Raw genomic sequence first — 23,717 nt, 5'->3', positions numbered from 1 at the left:
ATCTTTAATTTCAGGGACAGGGACACCATCTTGCAGGCCTCGAGGACCAACGGCCCCACGAAATTTGAGAACGCGTCCATCAGCTTCTACAAAGACTTCACCCAATCGGTGCAGAAACAGAGACTGGGATTTACCGGGGTGAAACGTAGACTAAGAGACTTGGGTCTGAAGTACGCAATACTCTTCCCTGCCCGGCACCGATCGAACATAATGAACGTGTACTATTTTTTGATCGGCCGGAGGTGGTTAGTGACTGGTTGGACACTTTGTCAACGCAACAGGACCGTACGGAGCAACCTAGAGGTGCGGAGGGTGGCCAGACGGACCAGGAGGAGTCCGGCGTGAGCAACTCACATACCGCGCTGCGGTGGTTCGTTTTATTTTTGGGTCAATGACACTTTCACGATACAAACCCTGAGGCGGCGGGGGGATTGGGACTTTTCCTCCTCTCGGGGTGTTCCTTTTTCTTCTTGTAGGTTAGTTTTTGGGGCAGGGCGACAGGCACACTGCAAGTTGGGGTGGTTTTTTGTATTACCACAGGGGTGCAGGGAGGGTGGATGTGTGTTTGGGGCTTTCTGGGGGAGGGGGGGGGGTGTCTTTCCTTTTTTTGAGTTGTTTTAGAGGCTACGTATTGTTGTATATTCTGATCTCTGTGTCCTTCTCGGTGTTTGGGGGATTCCGCCAGTACTCATGGGATGGGGGATAGGGGGTTGAGAGTCTTAAGTTGGAATGTCAATGGCTTGGGGGACAGAATAAAGCGGGGGATAGTACTGCAATACTTGAAACTCCACTCCCCTGATGTTGTACTATTGCAGGAAACACACTTGGTGGGGAACACGTGTCACGCTATGAATCGGAGGGGCTATCGGTTGATTGCACATTCAGGGTTCACCTCTGGATTGAGAGGGACTGGTGTTCTGGTTAGAAATTCCCTCCCCTTGGAGGTTGATGATACGGTCCTGGATGATAGGGGACGATACGCTGCCATTATTGGTAGGTGGGAAGGGAAGATGATCTCCATCCTCTCAGTGTACGTTCCCCCGGGTTTACAGACCACAACGTTTGCCGACCTAGGGAAACTGGTGCTGGAGCTCCCTGAAGGGATTTTGGTTGTGGGAGGAGACTTCAACTCTGTTGTTTGTGGCAGGGAAGATCGTAACCCTCCCAGAGATCTCACGCGATCGCAGTCCTGCCTTGGTGGCTTTCTGGATACATTGGGGCTGGTCGATTGTTGGCGGATGTTACACCCCGGGCAAGCCCAATACACCTTCCATTCGGGTGCACACGGGAGCCTCGCTAGGCTCGATTACATCCTCATTCCTGCGGCACAGGCCATATCGGTGAGAGAGGTCCGACATTTGCCCACAGGCATCTCGGATCACTCCCCACTATGGCTACTCATAGATCTCATAGAGCTGGGGGTCGGGTTGCCCCAATCAATTCTTGGCATCTCCGTAACCCTGAAACCCGGGCTGGTGTGGTTAAGGCTATCGACAATTACTTCGCCGAAAATGTGGGATTGGTGTCCTCATCTATATTCTTTTGGGAGGCTTTCAAAACTGTTCTTTGGGGCCAGACGCTGTCGCTGATTGCCTGTGCTAAGAGACATAATAATGAGGAGGTTGTGAAACTAGAATCTGAAATCACTGCCCTAGAGGCCGACCTTGAGTCCGGGGTTACGCAAGATAAGGTGCATGTCTTGAATTTAAAACAGTCTGACTATAAAGCCTTGGTGACAAACGCTGCTAAAGCCATGAGTCGCGAGCAACAGGGCCGTTTGTATGATGTGGGTGACAAAGCAGGGAAATTGATTGCATGGTTGGACAAGAAGGAAAGATTGAGTCGAGTGGTGCCGGTTGTCGAACGTGCGGATGGTGTGCGTGTGGTTGATCCACTGGAGATCGTGGAATAGTTTGTATGTCATTTCCGAACGGTGAATGCGCCAGTCTCCGATAGGCCGGAGGAGGACTCACATCTTTTACTCAGAGATATCGCACTGCCTAGCTTATCTCACTCTGATAGAGAGCTTATGGAGGCGGAATTCTCCACCGATGGAATAGCGCTCGCTATTCGCTCCATTCGCTCGGGAAAAGCTACAGGCCCAAATGGTTTACCCATCGAGTTGTACAAGCTGTGTCCCAACAAAATGGCGCCGTATCTTCGCTCGATGTTTCTGGAGTCCAATGAGAAGGGCTCGCTTCCCTGAGACCAGAGATTGGCGTCCCATCGTCGTAATTCATAAAGAGGGGAACCCCGTGAGCTGTGTATCTCTTACAGACCCATATCACTTCTGAATGCCAAACCTAAGATCCTGGCAAAATTGTTAGCGAATCGATTGATTAAAGTGATTGGAGACCTGATACATCCGGATCAGTCTGGATTTATTCCAACCCGCAACACTGCGTTGAATTTACGCCGCCTTCACGGCATTCTTGCGAGGGCGGGGACATTGCGTGAGCCGGCCATTTTGGTCTCTCTAGACGCCACTATGGCCTTCGATACAGTGGAATGGCCATACCTATGGGCGGCCATTACGAAGTTTGGCTTCGAACCTGTGTTCATTAGCTGGGTCAAACTTCTCTATGAGAAGCCGCTGGCTCAGGTGGTTGTTAATGGTAGGGTCTCGAAGCCCTTCGTTCTTGGGAGAGGTACGCGACAAGGTTGTCCCCTGTCTCCGTTGCTGTTTGCACTGGCTTTGGAACCCCTGGCCGCATGGTTGCGGTGGGAACCATCGTTCAAAGGTATCAGGTGGACCCCCGACTTTGAAGATCGCATATCGCTATATGCGGACGATATTCTCCTGTACCTCACATTGGAAATCGCTGGGGGTGCTGTTTGATGTCCTCAGCTCCTTTGGTAAGAACTCTGGTCTGGTGATCAATTGGAATAAGTCCTGTGTCTACTCGCTAACTGATGAGACACCACTCGTGCCGCGTAATTGCCCGATGCAAATCTCGCACTCCGGCTTCAAGTACTTGGGGATACATATCTCGCTTGACCCCACGATTCGGTATCAGCGTAATCTGCTCCCTCCGCTTCTCCGGTTAAAAGCCGATGTGAAAGCTTGGTATAGGCTGCCGTTGTATCTTGTGGGCAGGGCAGCTCTATTCAAAATTATGTCCCTGCCTAGATTTTTGTACGCACTCCAAAACACTCTTGACCTTGTGCCCACCAGCTATTTCCACGATATCGAAAGCCTTCAGAGAAAGTTACTGTGAGTCGGACGACCCCGTATTGCCTTGGCTAAGTTAACACTGCCTTGGTATGACGGAGGCATTGCGCTGCCTGACATCAGACGTTACTACTGGGCCTCCCAACTAAGCGCGGTCAATCACGCTATGTATGGCCCGATGTCCAACCCGGCCTTCGCCATGGACAAATGGCTGCTCCCGGGACTTTAACAGGGCACTATATTCCAAGCAGTCAGGCAGGACGTTAACGGGACCCACCAAGGTTGCAGTGCGGATTTGGTATAGTGCAAACGCAGCTATGGGCTAGTCGGATGTCATCACTTGAGTGGCTCCACTATATGTTACTGAGAAACTAGGTAATTTATGGACCACCAAGGGCTTTGAAAAATGGGACCTCATGGTATCAGCAAGGTGGGGGATCTTTGGATTAAGGATAGGATAAAGACTTTCGATGAGTTAAAAACAATATGCGCTTAGTGACAGGGAGTACTTCCGGTACCTGCAGATCCGGCATGCGATTGACTCGGTCTTCCCGGCCGGTACCCTCATTCCGGAATCCTCACCCCTGGAAGATAGAGTGCTTGACGGCCACGTCCTGGACAGTACCATCTCTCTCATATATAAAAAACTCATAAATGACCGGACGGACCTTCTTTTACAGCTGCGGGAGGCCTGGACCAGCGATGGACTGGAGCTAGATGATGAGGATTGGCAGGCAGCGTTATACTCTCCTAAAGAGGTCGCTATCCCGGCCCGTCTTCGACTGGTGCATCTAAAAATCTTACACTGCGTGTATGTGACAGGCCCCCGATTGTTACGTATGGGTTACTCTGTGGATGGACTGTGTAGGCGTGGGTGCGGAATGATGGGTACCTTCCTCCATATTCTATGGGAATGCCCCGAGGTAGTATCCTTTTGGAACCGTGTGCATGATGGCATGAAAGAAGCAATGGGAGTTTCGATGTTGCCTGAGTCCGATAGGTGTCTGCTGAATGTGTGGGAACCCAACGATTATAACGTGGCTCAGACACATTGGGCCACTTTAGGGAATATGGTGGCCAAAAGAGATATTGCACAGCTGTGGGGGTCCTCGGGGGCACCCAGGCTATCAGCCTGGACAAAGAACATGGAATGGTGCATGTTTCGAGAAAAAACTGTGTATGTCGCACGGGGTAGGCCCAAGAAGTGGGGGAGAATATGGAACCAGTGGAATCAGTATCGCGGAGAGATCTGTACTCCCCCTTTTGTAAATCCACCGGAGGTGCTGCAGTCCCCTTAGCCTGATGTTCCTTCTATGGTCTTGATTTTAGTCGGTACACTGATTGCTCGCTCTTTCTCCCCCCCCCTTTCTGCTCACAGCTTCGTCTACTGATGCATAAGAATCTTCAGGTGCGGATCTCTCCCTCCCAGAGGGGTCACTCATGTATATAATTCCTGTCTTGCCTCGCTAGTTATATATATATTTTTTTCTTTATTATTTCTTTTGTTTCTTTCCACTCTTATAAAACAAAAAAGAAAAACCTTGATTTCTCCTGTGTCTCAATATGCATAGATATGACATGTAAGCTTAATCGCCACCGGACCCCCGGGTTGCCGGCTGAAGCGCTGTGTAACTGTATTATCCTATGCATTTGTTTATATTGGAGACGGCCGGCCCTGGTGGTTGTGAGCTTGCTATTGTATTATTATAACTGTCAATAAAGGTTTTTTAAAAAAATTAAAAAAACATTGGCAAAGGGACTTTGTTTATTCCTCACAGACAGAGGAACTAGGTGTGCCTGGATGGACCATCGACTGGCAGAATGGGGAGGGGGAGCTGATCATAGAATTACTTGCAACAGAATATGCTGTGCACAGTCTTTACACAAAGGACATGTGAACCCTGCATTGTTCATGCAGCAAGCTTGGTACCATGGCAGTGGATTCAGTAAACTTCAAGCACTTAAAAGAGAATTCTCTAGAAACCTCCTCTACTTCGAAGAAGGCACCAGATATAAGAAAGGGACCTCAGTCCCACTCTTCACTTCATTTTCTGGACCAACTGAAGGACTCTCAGAAGATTGCCTGCTGCTTTAGCCTGCTGTGCATGCTACAAGGCTGCTTTGTTGCACCAGCAAGGACTGCTTTGCCTGCCTTGAACCCTCAGGGGCCTGCCCTGTTACTTGAACCCCGTTTCAGCACTTGAATGCAGGAATATCAGACTGACTACAAGAGCTAGTTGGCTGGCCTTCTGATCAGAGCCTCGGGGAAAGAAAAGGCTCCAATCACATGGAACCCGCACCTGGACCCAAGTGGTGCCCCTTCACTCCTGGAACCTTGGTGGTGCGGCTAAACGTGCCAAGAAGTCCAAATCCAACACCTGGGACTCAGACATTTTTTGGCTTAAAACTGTTCTGAGAACCGATAGAACATCGGGTCCAACCTGCTCATCTATCCACAGAAAGTGCATCTGCGACTTTGTAGCAGCTCACACTATGTTTTCCACAGCAGCAACTCCTATTCAGTGCTCCTTTGCTAAAGAGGCGTTCTGCTTCGTGGAACTCTTGTCTGCTACAATCTCCTACCTCATCCCTTGGAGAGTTTTAACTTCCCAAAAAAGACTTAGGGCCTGATTACAAGTATGCTAGTCCAGGACTGCCATACTGTCGTAGAGTGTCGGGAACCACCGCACTATGAGTGCAGCAGTACCACCTCCACAAGACCACTGCAACTGTCATGGATCTGAGAGGCTGTAGTGCTAGAGGCACTCTTGTGGTTTGACACTCTATGATGACCTTTGACTACCATTATTTTAACTGACTTTAGTGTGTTATTTTATCCTAGCCTGAATGTTCGACCGTCCTGCATATGCTTTGCTTCCCTTAAAAGTTTTGTTCTTGTAATCTTGCAGTCTTTTAGTGGAAGCTGTCATGGAGTAGAACAGCCTCGCCAAGAATAGAAAGTGTGGGAGAGAGAGTTGTGGAATGTACTCTTTGGTTTCGAAGTGCAGTGTTGTGGGCAGTGATGCACACATGTGCTCGGTGTTGTGCATTGAAGTTCTTACTATTGTCTTTGACATGGCCTCATGCCATCATGTTTTCTGACTTTGCCTTGCTTCAGCTTTTCTGGGTGCACAGCAGCGCTTGCAAGTTGCTTGGGTTATTCACGCTTGTTAGAAATGGGATTTCTGGTTGGCTAAGGTTTGCGTCAAAGCCAGGCAGAAACCCCCGCTCTAGTCAGGAGAAGGGAGTTACAATCCTGAAATAACTCCTGCTCACCCCCGTTGTAGCTTGGCACAAGCAGTCAGGCTTATCTCAGAGGCAGTGTGTAAAGTATTTGCACATAGCCAACAGTAATACAATGTAAGCACTACAAACGGACACCACAGGAGTTTATAAAAATATCTAATATTTTTATATACTTAAACAAGACCAAATACGATAAAAATCCACAGTACAGTACTTTTGAAAATAGTTGTGTTGCAAAATGTCTCTAAATTGCAAAGTTACGTTGAAAACACAGTTCGTACGAGTCAGTAACTCAGTCTACCACGGTGTGGATGAGTCCAAGGTGGTCGGTGCAGGGCGAGACAGTGCTCGATGCGGTGCTGGCAAGTTACAATGCAGCGACGGAGCCGGTTGTTGGGAATCGGTGCTGGTCGAGCTGGACAGTTGTACGTGACGAGACGGTCACGGGTGTCGAGCTAGCGGCGACCGTGTCGGTGAGCCCAGGCCAGCGAAGTGAAGTGAAGCGAGGCAATGCAGGATGCGGTGCGGGCAGTGACTTGGTGGCGATCGTCCAGGACGGTATCAGTGAGATCAAGGCGGGCGGTGCAGGGCGAGATGGTGCTTCGTTGCAGTGGCTTCAAGACACAAGGTCAGTGTTGGAGTCGGATGACAGAGTCAGTCGTAGTTCCCTCTCCTCTGTGGCAACTGAAACAACGGTTCCAGAGGTGGTACCCAGAGGTTGGTGAAGACTTTGCAGTCCCTGAGACTTCTTAACAGGAGGCCAGCTCGGTTTCAGGGCCTTGGAGATACTCAGCACAAGTAGAGAAAGTTCAGTCCAGTCCAGTCTTTTCACTGCCCAAGGCAGAAGCAGCAGCTGCAGGCCAACCCAACAAAGCAACAACACAGCAAAGGGGCAGTACTCCTCCTGGCAACTCTTCCAGCTCTTCTTCTTGGCAGGTTCCTTGATTCCAGCGAGCTCTAAAGTCTTGGGGACTGGGCCCCAATATTTATACCAGCAAATCCTTTGCCCTCTGAAGGCAGAGGGGCTTGGACCTAGTTCAAACCATTTTGGGGTTCATTATGCCAGGGTGCACCTTCTTTCTTAGTCAGTGTGGGCCAGGGTCCTCAGACACACCACAGGAGGTGGAACCAGTATTGTGGAAGGTGATCTCAGCCCTATTCAAACCCAGGAGCTACTCCTCCTACCCATCTAGGTGTAGAGGTGCCTATTCAGCCTGGCTGGATCACCCTGTCTCCCCCCAGCCCCGTCACTCACAAACCACACAGCAAATACACATGCTAGCAGAGGCAGAATGGATGGCTAGGTCAGAAAAAACCCACTTTCTAAAAGTGGTATTTTCAACCACAGAATGTTGAAACCAACTTCACTAACAGATGCATTTCATCATTCTGAGTTCAGGCGTACTAAACTCGAATTTCTACTGTGTTCCCTGAGTCAGTTAGGATCATAGTATGTAATGATCAAACTGCCCAATCTGGCCTATGGAGAACAGGTAGCCTTGCAATAGTGAAAAACGAAGTAGGCTGTAATTCACTACCAGGACATGCCATACACACCAGGACATGTCCTGCCTTTCATCTACAACGCACGCTGCCCATGGGGCACCTTGGACTTACCTTTGGGGTGACTCATGTAGAAAAGGGAAGGTTTAGGGACTTACAAGTGTGTACACTTGCCAAGTCGACATGGCAGGCCCAGGCTGCGCACAGGCTCTACAGTGGCAGGCCAGAGTTACACTTTAGGGCTGTCTACGTGGGTGGCACAATGCAGTGCTGCAGCCCACCAACAGCATTTGATCTATAGGCCCTGGCACTCGCAGTGCACTTTACTAGAGTCTGACACATAGATCAAATAAGCCAAACATGGAAATACCAATCCATAACACATTTTATACAGGAGCACTTGCACTTTACCACTGGACAGGAGTGGGAAAAGTGCGCAGAGTCATTACACCAGCAAAACCGGGAGGTCAGAAAGCAAAAAGTCAGGGAAAACACGCCAAAAGATGCCAAGTCTAACACAGTTCAAGGTATTTTTGTTTTTGTGAGGGATTGTTTATGTACTCTGAAAGGCTTTGTGAGCTTCGTCAAGATAAAGGTTCGAACATGCGAGATTTGGAGAAGGGAACGTGAGATCTCCTTCCTGCCATGGGAATGCGTGTTTGGAGCCTGGTCAGTTCTGGTAAGATTCCTCTGGCCCGGGGAAAGGTCTTTCTCGAACCTTCTAGTGTGTTTAATGCTGAGGGTTGGAGGGAAACAGCTGTCCTGACAGCCATGGAGGACCTCCGTATGCGGGCAGACAGGGGCCAGGCAGTAGCCTTGATCCTACTGGACCTGTCTGCCGCATTTGATACGGTTAACCATGGGATCCTGTTGGAGAGACTCTGTGAGGCTGGGGTGGAAGGCACAGCCTTGCTATGGTTCCACTCCTATCTACGGGACAGGAGGCAGGCTGTGTCCCTCCCCCCTTTTCAATCCACCTTCTCCCATGTCCCCCACGGGGTCCCTCAGGGCTCCTCCATCAGCCCCATCCTTTTTAACGTGTACCTAAAACCCCTGATCACGTTAATAAAGGCCCATGGACTCAAAACAATTAATTATGCGGACGACACCCAGCTCATCTTCTCCTGGGAGGGAGAAGACTCTACCCCCCTTGCAGCCTTTCATGACTGCCTAAGGGAGACGGCTGGGTGGTTGCACAAGAACTCCTTGCAGTTCAACTCTTCTAAAACGGAGGTGCTGTATTGCGCGGGAAGTCGAATACCTCGCCAGTTCCCCTGCGATTTCTGGCCTCCGGAAACACCAGATAAACCTCTGCCAGTCACGTCAGTCCGCAACCTTGGGGCCACACTGAATAATAAACTGAGCACAGAAACACAAGTTGCAAAAACTGTGGGAACCTGCTCAGCTCTCCTGCGCTCCCTGTGCAAAATTATGCCACTCCTCCCAGTACAAGCCCGAGAGCAGATAGTCAGGTGCACCATTCTCAGCCGCCTGGACTACTGCAACGCGCTGCTACTCGAGTCCCCAGTTGCTCTACTGGACCGACTCCAAAGAGTTCAGTCGGCCGCAGCCAAGTTAGTTCTTGGTTGGACCAGAAGATCCTCAGCCACAGCGGCCTTAGCCGAGCTACACTGGCTCCCACTCAGGCAACGAGTGGCGTTCAAGACTCTTTGCCTCGTCTTTAAAGCGCTCCACGGAGTTGGACCCAAACCTCTGCAGGCCATGTTTACTTGGTATTCCCCCACCAGAACCCTACGCTCTGCCTCTGCCTGCCTGGCAACTGTTCCCAGTTACAACAAGGTCAGGACGGGGGGCAGATCTTTCCGAGTCGCAGCGGCTAAGCTGTGGAACAGTATGCCTCTTGAAATCCGTCAAATCCCACAACTCCTCCCCTTTCGGAAACATATCAAAACCTGGTTATTCCCTTAAAATACCTAACCCTTAGTTGCTCTCTTCCGCCTGTTCCCCTTAGTCTAGAGTATTTGCTAAGCGCCAGGAAACCTGCAAGGTGTCAGCCGCGCTATACAAATGTTTTAAATAATTAAATAAATAATAATAATAAGGGTTGCAGACTCAAAGACTGGGAGTTTGAAATCTGAGTTGGGGCGGACCTGTCTACCTTAAAGATTGGACCCTGGTTGCTGAGGCTCCCAAACCTTGGCTGTTTTAACTTCCCCAGTCAGTAGTGGGTGTGATGTGGTGTTTGTACCAGGTGATGTATTGAGTTTTCATTATTCCCATTGTGATGTGAGCAAGTGGCTGTCATCATTTGATGTGTTGGCTTTGTGATGTGTGAGTGAGTCAAGGTGCACCTCCAAAGTTCTCATTTGGTCAATTCAGTGTATATATCTTTCTGATCTTTTACAGGACGTCCAGTATATTTGCTTGAGTATTATGTCATTATTTGCTGCTTATTTATTCACCAGTATTATTCATGCACTACATTTACCAAGTGTGCTATTATTGCTTGCATAAAAACATATATATCTCTTTGTGTATTTGAATCTTGTACCTTTGACATCTGGGAAAGCCTTTCTGTTAGAGAGCATTGAGTAAAATAAAACCTCAAGCCTTTTTCTAAAAGAGAGAGTCCTTACATTTTTTAAAAGAAAACCCTTTTCTAAAGGTGCTGTGTTAAAGTCTTTGGCTGCGCAGGGTGCTGGGCTACCGTGTGGAAGATACTGTATTAGACATCTTGGCGTCACAAACAGGATTCCAGAAGAAAATTAAAATGGCTATGTTTTCAATTGCTGAGTCCCAGATGCCAACTGAGTTATTTGAAGAGGGAAAACAACTTGGTATTTCAGACAGAAACAGTGGTGTCATTCTGAATGCATGCTTTAGCATGTATTAAAAATTTGAACATTCAGAAAAAGAATGTAGTGAGCTGAGACGAAAGCTGGCTGACGCTCAGTTTGAAAACAAGTCTTTGTTTAGATAGTCAGAATGAATCATAAGGGAAAAATGTGAATCTGCCGGCCCACATAAGGTCTTAATTAATTCCTTTGGGGACGTTCCTCAGCCAGAAATGAATTTGAACCAAGAAAATTTGAATGTGCAGGAAAATAAACAAACCAGTTCCTTAGAATTAGTGATTGTTGGTCGCAGGTATAAACCAGACATGTCAGTGAATAATGAATCTTGCTCTACATGGAAAGACCCTGTATTGAAAAAAGAAATGCAGCAATGTGCTTTTGAATATGCACAACATAACGTATATAAAGAAACATAAAATACGGTGCAACACCTAACACCCAACGGAATCACAAATTCCAATAGGGGACTGCTCCGGTGATGACCCCTGATTGTTGTCAGCAGCGTAGTCAATTTGATAGACGGAATTAGTGTTATTTCTTACGTTCTAAGTATAACGTGTATCTTGTGAACACCATGAGGCACAACCCTGGTAAGTATGTAACCTCAAGCCTTAGCATTGTGTAAAATAAAACCTCAAGCCTTATTCTATTCTCTTGCATTCTGTAAAATAAAACCCTTTTCTAAAGGTGCTGTGTTAAAGTCTTTGGCCGCGCCGGGTGCTGGGCTACCGTGTGGAAGATTCTGTATTATCTGATTGGCGCAATCAAGACATAGGCTCCAATATAGTTGGCGGTGCTGCTACGGCACCGCCAAGCATATTTAGAGTTTCCTAACCGCCACAATTTTCATGGTGGTGAGGCCCCCGTGAAAACTATGGCAGTGAGGAAATAAGGGGCCATATTTGCTCATGGCCATGTGGTGCCTTCAGAGGGGCACATGTTGTGACTTCCTGTGTGCCTTTCTCCCCTGTTCCAGCACAGCATGCCTTTCTGAGGATCTTCTGTGAGCCTGTGAGAGGCAGAATTGTGGGCCTGCTGCCACTGGACAGCCCGTCCGAACTACAACTTGTAATCTGGTGGTGGTCGGCAGTGGAGTATGGCAATGTGAGAATGGGGCGGTGACATGCTGTCCTGCTTCCACACCACCAAACTCATTATCAGGCCCTAAGTCTGAAAGCAGAAATCTTCACTGTGACCTTGTCCAGTGGCTACCAGAAGACTACGCTCCCTCCTCAGACATCGCATGCAGCCATTCTCCCCTGAACTTTACCTTCTCAGAACATTTATTTTCAGACTTTGCCCTAAGTTCGAAGGTAAGCGGCGACCTCGACAAGTACACTTTTTGTATCCAACTCACATTTCATCGTGGTCAGCCATATTTTTTTACTTTCCACCATTCTTTTGTGAATAGGGTGCCATGGTTGGCGCTTTGATATTGTAGGTGCTAGATTTTAACTTAAACGTTCAAGATTCATAACTTTGGTTCTGGTGATAGGATTTTTGTCCTTTTGCTTTCTAATAATTAAGTACATTTTACTGTATTTTTCTAAATTGGTGAGAATTTTTCCTGGGTTGTGTTTTCATCTTATTACTATTTGTTTGCTACATAAATACTTTACACTTCCCCTCTAATTTAAGGCCTCCTATACCAAATGATGTTCCACGTTTTTAGATATTGGAAATGCATGGGCCAAGATCCAATAAATGCACTAATATGAATTGTTTCATGGTTTATTACGATCCAGATTGCACAGAGCCGATTGTAAGTTCCTGCTAATGGCTCCTTGCAGGTGTTATCTTTTTGTAGTGTTTACACAAGTTACATTTTCTTAGGGTACTTTTCTGCTTCCAGCAATTCTAAATGTATGTATAGTTGCTTAATTTTCACATAAGCAGATGCAATGTATTTACGTGGGCATTTTGATTCTGCTTTTTACTATAGTTACCACCCTTCTCTCAATTAATATTTTGAGTGAACACACAGTCTACAAACTAATTTCACAGAACTGGAACTCCTGTGAGAGTCAAGTTCAATGATATAATTAGGCTGTCCGGAATTCGGTTAAAACCGACACTGTTTGACAGTACCCCAGCGACTGAAAATCAGATAACCAATGTTTAAACCGAGTGTCACTGATTTTTTACATATTTGTTGCACCCCTTGGCCACTTGAGGGAGCCAAAGGAGTACAAACCAGGTTGGTACTGCAGACAGTGGTCTCTTTTAAGGATCATTCTTGCTACTGCTTAAGTAAACGAGTCGCACGCACTTCGGAAACTTGAAAGCATGCTATCATAGTACTAAGTCTATACTTACAGGGACAACTAAACCGAAAGACATTTTCTTTTATGTTACGCCGTTTACAACGGGTGTGCAAGGGGCGGCCACTTTCTCTTCTCAGTGCATTTGATCTGTTCTTGCTGCCGATTCCAGTGAGTGCTTTGTGTGTAAAGTCCCAGCGACGGCTTTTATAGGGGCTTACACCATCATGCGTGCTGGTATAAATGTAATATTTGGGCATAGGGACAGACTGCAGCATTCCTGCTTGTGGGCCTAAGGTTCAACACTGGATAAAGAGCGCAGTCATTTGCATCTTCGTTAGTCAAACAGACCCCCACTTCAAACCCTTGCTTTTGAGCAGGTGCTCGGCTCTTAACCCGGCCTCTAAAGTTTACATCTGCAAAGAGGTTATTTGATCTGACTTGGTAACCTGAGGTGAAGCAGTGTAAACTCGCCCTGCTCTTCAAAAGTGAGTTTTGGAAATGTTCTCAAGGTAAGCCTAGCAGCTATCCGAGGAGCCCCCTTCCTCGGTGCCACTGTTCACTCAGGAGTGTGCCAGTGATTTCGGCTCACTGCAGAGAGCCAGAGTTGCCATCACCGCAGAGGTGCTTGATTTCAGACATTGCTTCCTGCCTGCCAGGGCTGCACCTTTTAGATTCTCATGAGAGGCTACTATTGAGACGCCGGCCTCGCGGCATTGTCTCAGGTGGTCTAAGATAGCACCCCGTATGACCTTTCCTTTGCGGGCTTGGCAAGGATGCGGCAGAATGGGGGGGCCAGGTCTCAATAGCAGGCACAGTTCATGAGGAGTTTGCGGAGGCGTGGAGGGATTGAAATGCTGCAACCATCGCTCCCACTCGCTGCCTCACAGCCCATCTTTCAATGCAGGGGTGTGCAGTCAGGCACATGCACAGAGAGCCCGGACCCTGCACTGCTGAGAGCCACGAGGCTGCAGGACGACAGATAAACGGTACACGAAGAAAGGGGAAGAGGGGTAGATCAGTTGGTAGATAGAGAAGAGGCAGGCAAGAAAGACAGACAGACAGACAGACAGACAGACAGACAGACAGACAGACAGACAGACAGACAGACAGACAGACAGACAGACAGATAGACAGACAGACAGATAGACAGATAGACAGATAGACAGATAGACAGATAGACAGATAGACAGATAGACTGGTAAATGTGGGGATACAGAAATAGGCGTGCATAGGTCTGGTAGGCAGAGGTACACATAGGATGGGTGGATGCTCTGGGCACATTCACATACAGAAACAGGAGGAGATAGGGTGAAGTCATAACAAACAGAGCTGGGGAGAAAGAGGGGAGATCAAGAAATATGTGGAGCAAGCAAGGGGCGTGAGGGGTAGATCGAGCGATAGTAGACAGAGAGCTGGATATACAGATAGATAACCAGAGACCTAGACGGGTAATCAGATAGATAGATAGATAGATAGATAGATAGATAGATAGATAGATGACTTCAAGAAAGAAGAAATAAAGAAGACAACATAGATAAAAATTAAGAAACAAAATAGAAGTTGAAGGCAAGCAGAGGGTGGGCCAGGTAGGAAGTAAAAAAGAAAAGACAGATTTCAAGAGAGAAGAGTTAAGTATGTATTCTTTATTTATGAGCCTTATAACTGTAACAAGTGGATGTACGGCTTTACAACGCGTGCTATTACACTGCGTGCCATTACAACGCGGTTTTTTCAACACAAGTCGTTACCATAACTTGCGTTGGAGGGGGTGCGGACTTAGGAATTTTTTTATTTACTATTCCAACACCAGCCTACGTACAGTAGGGAAGGTGTTGGATAGTAAATTAAAAAATTCCTTGTCCTGCAGCGCCCTCCAGCGCAAGTCGTGGTAACGACTTGCTTTTTAAAAACCGCGTTGTAACGGCATGCTGTGTACCAGCCGCGTCGTAAAGGCTGTTCCCTGTAACAAGTTTCCCAAGCCTGAGTCAAGACAGGCCAAATCTTGCGAGGGTGGCAGCTAGTTACAGAAAGCGAGAGGCTCACCGGACTGACAGACCGACAGACAGGGGCACTCTCTGATGGCACTCCTCCTGCCAGGGGCAGGTACGGAGTTAGACACTAGAGTATTAACTTAGGGCGTTATCATTACCGCCAACAGTTCGCAGGTTGTGGCTGATGGTTGTTGTGGTACCTCACCTAGCTGTGAACTGAGCGGGACACTTTGGGGGTATTTTGCTATTGGTAAATGCAAGCTGGGACATTTATTGGGGGTACCCATGCAGCCCCAGAGAGCGCAGGCGGGCCACATTCCGCCTCTGCTCCCTTCCTCGCCCCTCCAAAACCCGCGTGGGTAAAAGTTTGCATGGGACTGCAAAGCAGGCCTGCTGCTGCCGGCTGCATTGATTGCAGCGGGTTTTATTACTAAAAGGGTTTCTGCCAGGCATCAGCTGCTACGTCTCTTAACAAGTCGTCTTCTCGCTTTGCCGTAGATGCCCTGTGGTTCCTGCGGGAAACTTACTCCACAACAGCTTCAATTGCATCTGGGAAGAGCGCACCCCTACTTCTGGTAAAGCACAGGGCTTCCTGCCCTGGCAGTGTGCTCTGCGGGTTCATCGGGTTACAGGGCCCGAGGAGTCAGTGCCAGATCGATCACATTTTCCAGGGTCTACTCTGCCTCTCATCATTCTGTGGTCGATATAATTTGTATTATTTAGGTGAGCTTCCATTAAGTATGAATATCATTGGGGGCTGTGATTATTATCAATAATAAAATTAACATAGTTAATTAATGAGATTTACACACCTGATGGCATGGAGCAGTAAGGAGGCCGTGTGGGACGCTAAGATGCTGCCAGACAGACGCACAACGCCCATGGAGCTCAAAGGGCTTCAGTGTAAACCCCCTCGCCCCTCACCCTCTCCCATCTTCTGCTGTGTTTCCGCCGGGGCTGAGACAGCTTCCCGGGCACACACAGAGCCGCACCAGTCTGCTGTCTGTCTTATCGAGGCTTTGTTGTTCTTCGCCCCTTCTTAGAGCCCCTGCAGCTACACTCTTATATGGAAAAGAGCTAGTCCTCGAGCACTCTTCCCCTAAAAAACAAAGGTAATTAATTTATTTTGTCTAATTCACGTGAGCGTGCTTTTTTGTTGGGAATAAAGTGGCACAGATCTGTTCTAACTAATGAAATCCTTGTTTAAAGTGCTATGTGCCCTGCAGTGTAAATCGTGTTGTATTTAATGTGCAACAAGCGTCTCAAGTCTGGCAAGTTATATACGTTGTTTGTGGAAGGAAATGTGTAACGATTAAAACAGCTATAGTCAGCCTTTAGTTTCCACCTGTATACAATTTATTTCACAACAGTTCTATAGATTTGTCTGACTACGGTGTGTTTTGTGAAGTATTCTTTGATTTTTTTAAATTGGTAGTTTCTTTTCCACCCGTTGGGTTGTGCATATTTGCCATTGATCACATGGTTGGTTTGCTTTGAAGGTATTTAGAATAATCAATTGCATTCCCTGTGCAATATTCATTGGTTAGCCTGCTCATTTGATTCCCTGAACGGAAAGCCTTCTGTGTTTTCTCTTGGCAGTTGATTCCTGTTTGCGTAGGCCACCCCTTCTGTGTTTTTCCCCCAGTCACGTGACCGCATCGCTTCTATTTTTTTGCAGAACTTTAAATACTCAGATTTTCCTTAGGTGTACATTTTGATTGCAGCGATATCCGGCCTAAAATGTTTGTCATGATATGATCAAGGAATGCATGGTCACTCTCTTGTGTTGCACAAAGTTCTGCAAAATAACGTCTTACCATATGTGATGGTTAATGGTGATGGCATACATTTTTTGCATTCTAAAATTAATTTGATTGTAAACGTGGAAATGCACGTGCTTTTGTGTACAAATATGCATGCATGTAGTAAATACAATTTGAGTGTCTGTGCGGATAGAATATTCCCAGCTGGTTAGGTCACTAGGTAGGTAGAACATATGTCCAGCACATCAGTAGACATATGTTCGTAACAGATGTGTCTTGCCAAACCATTGGGGATAGTGACATAACAAGCACATATTCTACGTCATGCCGGGTACACCTTTATTTCATGGTGTATCTTTAGGATTTATTTTGGTATCTGATCAGGGCATTGGAGGCACCCCTTGGAGAATTTCTTAATTCCCCTATGCATCAGTTTTGCTGTCTCTCCTGTTGTATCATGTGCTCCTTTTGCTGTGACTAGTGTTATTTGCATTTGCTTTCTTGAAATTGTGTAGTTTAGGACAGATGTCAATAGATGACAAAATAAAGCATTACAGAATGCAAGCCCCAAACACAGGCTTTGTCTACTTAGTTGACTAAACAATGCGTTTTGTTGTCATTTGAATGTTACCTATTTGAGCACGCCTCAATGTGTGCCCTGCACATCATAAGCCCCTCCCCATTAATTTTGGAAAGTGCTTTTGCAGTCAAATATTTTGGTGGTGGCTGCAGCTCCATCCACGTGATCTTGCAGTTAAACCAAGACGATAATTTGAAATGTTGGTGGGAAACTCAATTTTACTGTTTATTCGTTGGGATTATTGTAATATGAGCTTTGGGTTACGTATCATGGGGAGGGGCACTCCAAGTTACAATTAGGTCGAGGCATGCGAGGCCCTGTCGTTGGTGCCATTTTGTTTATTTTTGACCCCATCTTGTGAGAGAAGAGGAACTTCCAACAGGTTATTGAGCAACAACATCCGGGGTTAGCTTGAGAAACCATGTGGTTGGGTGGCCTGTGGGCTACATCCAGGGGGACCCACATATGGAGTGAGAGGCACTTTAGCAGGCTCCATCGTGGCGAAACTTTGAGCCAGTTTTGCGCTGGAGATTCGTCCCCTAATTGAATCTCTTTTGCCGTGTTCTGCCTAGAATGTTTTCTATGCTGGCCCCACTAACGCAATGTAGTGGAGGCTCCTTTTAAATGGTTTGGACCAGGGAGTTTTCTAGAAGATGTTTGAAATACAAATATTAGCTAGTGTGTTAATCAGCCTGCGTGGGTGTAGGCAAACATTTTTGCTCTCTCAGTCAGGCAGTCATATGTTTCAGAGCCTACATTTATCAGTTCTGTTGCTCAGCCTGGGATCAGAACATATTTTCTGTTTTTTGTGGAGTATTTTTTGGCAGGTCACCTCCATCAGAGCTCATAACTGAGCAGGCAGTTATCTTAACCTGTAGAGACATCTACTTCAGTTGAGTTAATTGCGGACCTAGGCTGAGAACCACCACAGAAACTAGGGCCTTGTTTGTGGCTCCTGCTGTGTGGGTATAGATACAATTTGAGAGTGTTCACTATGTATGGGCCTATGCACACTTTGATTCTTGCTCCTCCTTTAGAATAGAAATGTCCCTTCACCAACCAGGGCTTTTGAAGTCAAAGAAGCCTCACTGTGGTACTCTGCACAAGTGTTAGATCCCTACCGTAAAAGGGGAATTTTCTCCAGACTTTACATAGGACAGCTTCACTATTGATTGCTTTAATACCTCTGAGGGCCTATGCACCCAGTTCAACGAATATGTTGCAGAATCTGTTCCAGAGAATGTCAACCTTTAGGTGCACCAGTATTGGCATGGAAAGCTATGTCAGTGGCCAGAGTTGGCAAATTGTGTACTGGCTGTTTTGGAGTTGCCAGTGTCAAGTGCCAATGAAGAGAAAGCACGAATTACCAAAGACACACTGAAGAAATATTGTATGGTGTACTACAATAAGTTTGACTTGTAAGATTGTATTTGGACCTCATACAAACTGTAAGTACACTTTCTATATATCATACATCAAGGAAGCAAGCAAGCAATAATAAAAGCAAAGCGTTCCATAAACACCGGTAAAACACTGTGCCAGTTGTTTTTTATGGCGCAAAAATGAGTAACCATTGAAAAGCACTGTTTTTTTCAGTTATTGAAATCACTGGAAAGCACCGACAAAACACCACCAGAATTTACCAAAAATAGAAACTATAAACAAGAAAGCCTAGATATAATTGTGGAAAAATGGGGAAAAATTTCTATGTGGTGCTTTAACTCTTTATTAAGCAATGATCAGAAATCCGATAAACTGGCTTTTTTTTCCCAGTGAGCAGGTTTGACCTATTTCATTAAATATATATAATCAAGTCAAATTGAAGTGAAGAGAAAATTCCATTTTACTACACTAAATTATTTGTGAACCACGTCTAATGAGGTTGTGTATTTCTAGTTAAAATTACTAACAAATGTATTCCAAATCTATTGAGCCAGATGCCTAGAACCATAATGAGAGCTAATGGCATTTCCCTTTCAAAGTGATACTTTTTATAGAGTATCTTGTGCCACTAATATTTAGGAGGAGCACAGCTAACTGGATAGGGGGGCAGCCTAGCACGTACAATCTGAAACGTGGCGCCAATAAACTAGCGAGTTTTGGCTGACACCCTGTAGCGAAAAGAAAATGATGACTCTATGTTTTATGTTGCATGTAATGTTGCTTGGAAAAAAAATAATAAAAAACTTGTTGAAATAAAAAAATAATGCGGCACGTGCAGTTGTACTGGGGCACAGGGGTATGAGGGGCCAACTGGACCACAATTATAGCTGGATCTTCCAAGCCATTATTGGGTTAGAGCCCGTTCCCCTTCACACGTCACGGTCCTGACACTATCGCTCAGCATCTGGATTTAGGGGCAACTCGCCACAATTACATCCGTAACTAATTGAAGTGCGCACTACTGAGCATGCGTCTGAATGACACATCATGCGAGAAAGGTGACAGTTCGCTGTAGAGATACAGGCGTAGACGTATATGTGCACCAAAATGTCTAATTATCAGTGTGGCCCAAATAAATGTGTCATTGTATAATATTTACTCATTAACTTTAGTTTTAGTATCCCCAGAATAGTAGAATAGTTCTAATTTCCTTTTCAAATATTACATAGATGATATTTGGGGTAAAACGATTATCTATTATCATGTTTACGCTTATGTTTAGGCGTTGTATATGGAGTAAAAATAGGAATGTACTGAAGGAATACTTCACAAACAAAACCAGATGTGCATCGTATAAGGAGAGTCGCCTTCTGTGAAACAGAAAGAGTCCCGCAAATGATTAGCAATGTGACCCCTGTGTCCCCTTAATGCGAATGTACATCATTAATCGAATGGTTCGCAGTATAGTGTCATTGTTTGACTTGTTCTGGGTGCCTGGTTTTTCAATCACCAGAAAACTAGAAAGAGAAGACATGCGACCGGTTCATGCTCACAGCTCCCCGCTCCCCTCACCAGCTGGTCCATTGCACTTACTTGCAGATAGTCTCCATATATGCATCCGCCTTTGCTTGCTCGGTTTATCCCTTCCTGCGACGAATCTTCGCCTTCCTTGTCCTCAAGAGTCAGTTTATTGAACGTAAAGCTAGAGGCAGGAGAGAGAGAACACGTGTCAGCGAAAAGGGCATATGTATGGTGAGGGCGCCACGGTCTCTGGAATCAAGTTGTGCTTCCGTGTACCTGGCACAGTCCCCATTAGTGCACAGGAAATGAAGTCGAGTGCGCAGACTTCGTTTATAGCAAGGCAATTAAAGAGCGGCATGCAAAGTACCAAATCAGTCATCCGCAGGAGTGTCATGCCAGGCACAAGTGAGGCAATATTCGAAATGGCATTACTCACTGGTGTTTGCTCCCCAAGAAAGGACAGCCGCTCATAATGTCTGTGGTCTGTGTTGATCGTGGTATCTCTTTCCCCTAGAATATTCCCTACGGTATTTCGTTGCTTTACAGGTGGAGAGCCTTTTATGAAATGCCTTTCCAGGGCCCACCAATCACGGTGTGTTTGCTGTCCCTGCCCACCTTTCTAATCAGACTCAGTCGTCTTTTTGTTTGCTGTTTGATCCGATTAGTGAACTAACTAATGTGTACTGATAGTAGAGAACGTGAGTGCTCGAGGTTTTGTGCAATAGGGCCACCACGTTCCACTTGCAATACATCTTCACCGGCGATATGTTTTTTTATTTGTGTATGCATGTTTGTTAATATATCACTTATAATTAAGGTTTTATAATTGAATTTAATCTCTGTCAGTCTTTCTTTAGTTTATAACTCTCGTACGAGGTCATATGCATATTATATTACATTAATCTTTTGATCTGATTTTATTATTAATCGTTCAATTATTAAAAATTATTGCAGTAAAAAAGCTAAAATTGAAACCCGTCCCCCCCATGCTTGCCCACCCCTGCCACTCCCCCTCCCACGCCAACCTGCGAGCTTTAAAAACCCTGTTTCCTACAGTCAATCTTGTAATGCAAAGTCCCTCTTGCCATTATCTCCGGGAACCTAATTGTATTTCGGCAATGTCCCACTCAAAGTGTGTGGAGTAACGGGCAAGTTTTTCTTTGCCCATAAGTGTTACTGAAGCACCTTGTTTGCCCTTTAATCAATCTCTGTATTTCAGGTGCTTATGGTCAGACATTTATTCACTTACGTCTAGCGCCAGTCTAATATGGTGAGTAAATTTTGCCGCTCTTGCGAGGAAGTAGGTTTTTATTTCTGAGAAAGGAAAGGCGGGGCCGACTGCCCCCACCGCAGTTATGGCGGGGCGCACCACAGGTCCATTGGGGACTACAACCACAACCGCCTGCAATGGACCTGAGGAGCGGGAAGAAAGTACCACAAGAGGGAGCGGGGCCAAGCAACAGGGCAGTCTTGTGATAAACCTGAGTTCCCACATACTGACACTGAAGAGGCCTTATTGAACAGAGGTTTAGGGTTTGTGACCACTCAAAAAGGTGCTCTGTTCCTTGCACAATCAGAGATGGCAAAGTTTTTTAGAAAAATAAGGTTACACTTTTTCTTTGCCAATAAAAATCAAGATAATTCGGAGCCCATTGATACTAACACAGGTCTAAAAAAACCTCGAACTATAATCCTTCCACAATTGGCATACCGGCTAAGGTCATAACCTTTGAACAAGCCGTGGAAAAAGACATGAAACAACTTTTTCAGTCACAAACTAAATCCCTTGTGAACTTACCGAAGAAAGAACAGGAAGCCCTAAGCTGTTTAACATCTAATGAAAATATAACAATAAAACCGGCTGATAAAGGCGGAGCTATTGTTCTGTTGGATACTACCACCTACCGCAGTGAATGTCTGCGCCAATTGCAGGATGCAAAATCCTATGCTTTATTGTCAGTTGACCCGACGGAGCGACTTAAAAGCAACATCGGCCACCTAGTTGAAGAGGCAGATGCGGAAGGCTCGATCACTTCCCATGAAGCACAGTTCCTACAAACTACACATCCATCTGTACCTTATTTTAACATCTTACCAAAGGTACATAAACCACAAAGACCTCCTCCTGGACGCCCAATAATATCCGGTATCGGTTCTCTTTTAGAACCCCTATCTACTTTTGTTGACCACTTCCTAAATCCTATGGTCAAGTAACAGGGGCATAACAAACGCCCCCGCAGCCCACGTGGTGCGGGGGGGCCCGGCTCCCCAGGGGGCCCGGCCCCTCCCTCACTGACAATCTCAATTTTAATTATGCCCGTGTCGTGAGGCACTTATAATGCCGGCAGTGTCTGACTGGGCCCTGACGCTCTTGATGCCTGGTGCGGGGCCCCGGCCGGGGCCCCTGAAATACTTCCAGATGGTCGTGGGCCCCTACCGGGCCCTTGAGGCCCTTGAGGGACTGATAACTTGAATTAATCACGTCATGGCTCAGCGCTAGGTGGCTACAATGTAAAAATACTTGTGCTGGCTGAGGCTTCAGGCTGGCGCTGTAATTTCCTGCCACGCCGATGCTTAGGTTTACACAGACAGTTAATGCTGCCTGGTGCCAATTAATTACGGGGGCGGGATGGCCTTGCCGTCACGTCCGGAGGAAGTAGTGTGAGCACACTGAGGCAGAAACGGCCACGGCGGGGGACTCAAATCGAGTCAGGGAGTCCTTGCCGTGGCGTTGTTGTAAATAAAACAGCGATAGTATTAAGCATTAGCTGAAGACATGCTTTTGTGTCTTTCTTCTAGATTTCCCGCTCTTACTTAAACTATGGCCAGACTCCATTTTGTTTTCTGGCGTCCATCTTGTGTGCCATTCATTGCCATGTGCTCGACACGAGGCGAGTCCTACCTCACTGATTGTCACCCCTGAAGTCTGCCCAGCAACAAGCTATAAATAGTTCCTTGTGCGTCTAGCGCATGCTCAGTAGGAGTCACATCTGTCTCTGATTAGCGTACATTGGAATGTGCATTTCGGCGGGTCTCAGAACCGTTAACTCCACCTATGTATCGATCATGTTCAAGGAATGTCCTTATATGGTCGTAAATCATGTTTGGAGTTGTATCCGCCTACCTATGAGCCCCTTCTTTGTGTATAAAAGGGGACTGTGTGTTCGAGTTCTTTGTGCTACCTTGTACAATACTGTAGAGTGTTGTGTGGGCTGTAGTACCACCTTTGAAGGTTTATTAAACTATGTTTTTGTATTTCCAGTTTCAGTGCCAATTTCTTTATGTAGTCTGAGGACTCCGTGCACAGAAGGGCGAACCCTTTGCATTCGCAGGCCTTGCTTAGGCCTATACTCATCACTGTGCTGCAAAGACAGTTTTTGTTCTCACCTCGCGTGAGACTTGTGTCCTGAATTGATGATCTGACCCGTCAGCCGCGACCTGTCCGCCGCCAGTCAGTGATGGTGCCCTAACAGGCACT

General features: G+C 46.5%; 1 protein-coding gene across 1 annotated transcript in view; it reads right to left on the bottom strand.

Moving 5' to 3' along the window:
• TDO2 (tryptophan 2,3-dioxygenase) overlaps positions 1 to 20,829 on the bottom strand; it is a 191,029-nt gene extending 170,200 nt beyond the window's left edge. Inside the window, exons 1-2 of the mRNA XM_086962340.1 lie at positions 20,676 to 20,829; positions 20,312 to 20,420 (exon numbers count right to left, since the gene is read on the bottom strand). Of these exons, the coding sequence (XP_086818466.1) occupies positions 20,312 to 20,420; positions 20,676 to 20,710 (144 nt within the window). The 5' untranslated portion in view covers positions 20,711 to 20,829. The remainder of the gene's footprint in view (positions 1 to 20,311; positions 20,421 to 20,675) is intronic.
• Positions 20,830 to 23,717: the final 2,888 nt, after the last annotated feature.

This window comes from Lissotriton vulgaris, chromosome 3_1, assembly GCF_964263255.1.
Source record: "Lissotriton vulgaris chromosome 3_1, aLisVul1.2, whole genome shotgun sequence".
NCBI lineage: Eukaryota > Metazoa > Chordata > Amphibia > Caudata > Salamandridae > Lissotriton > Lissotriton vulgaris.
This window is presented reverse-complemented; position numbering and strand designations above follow the sequence as displayed.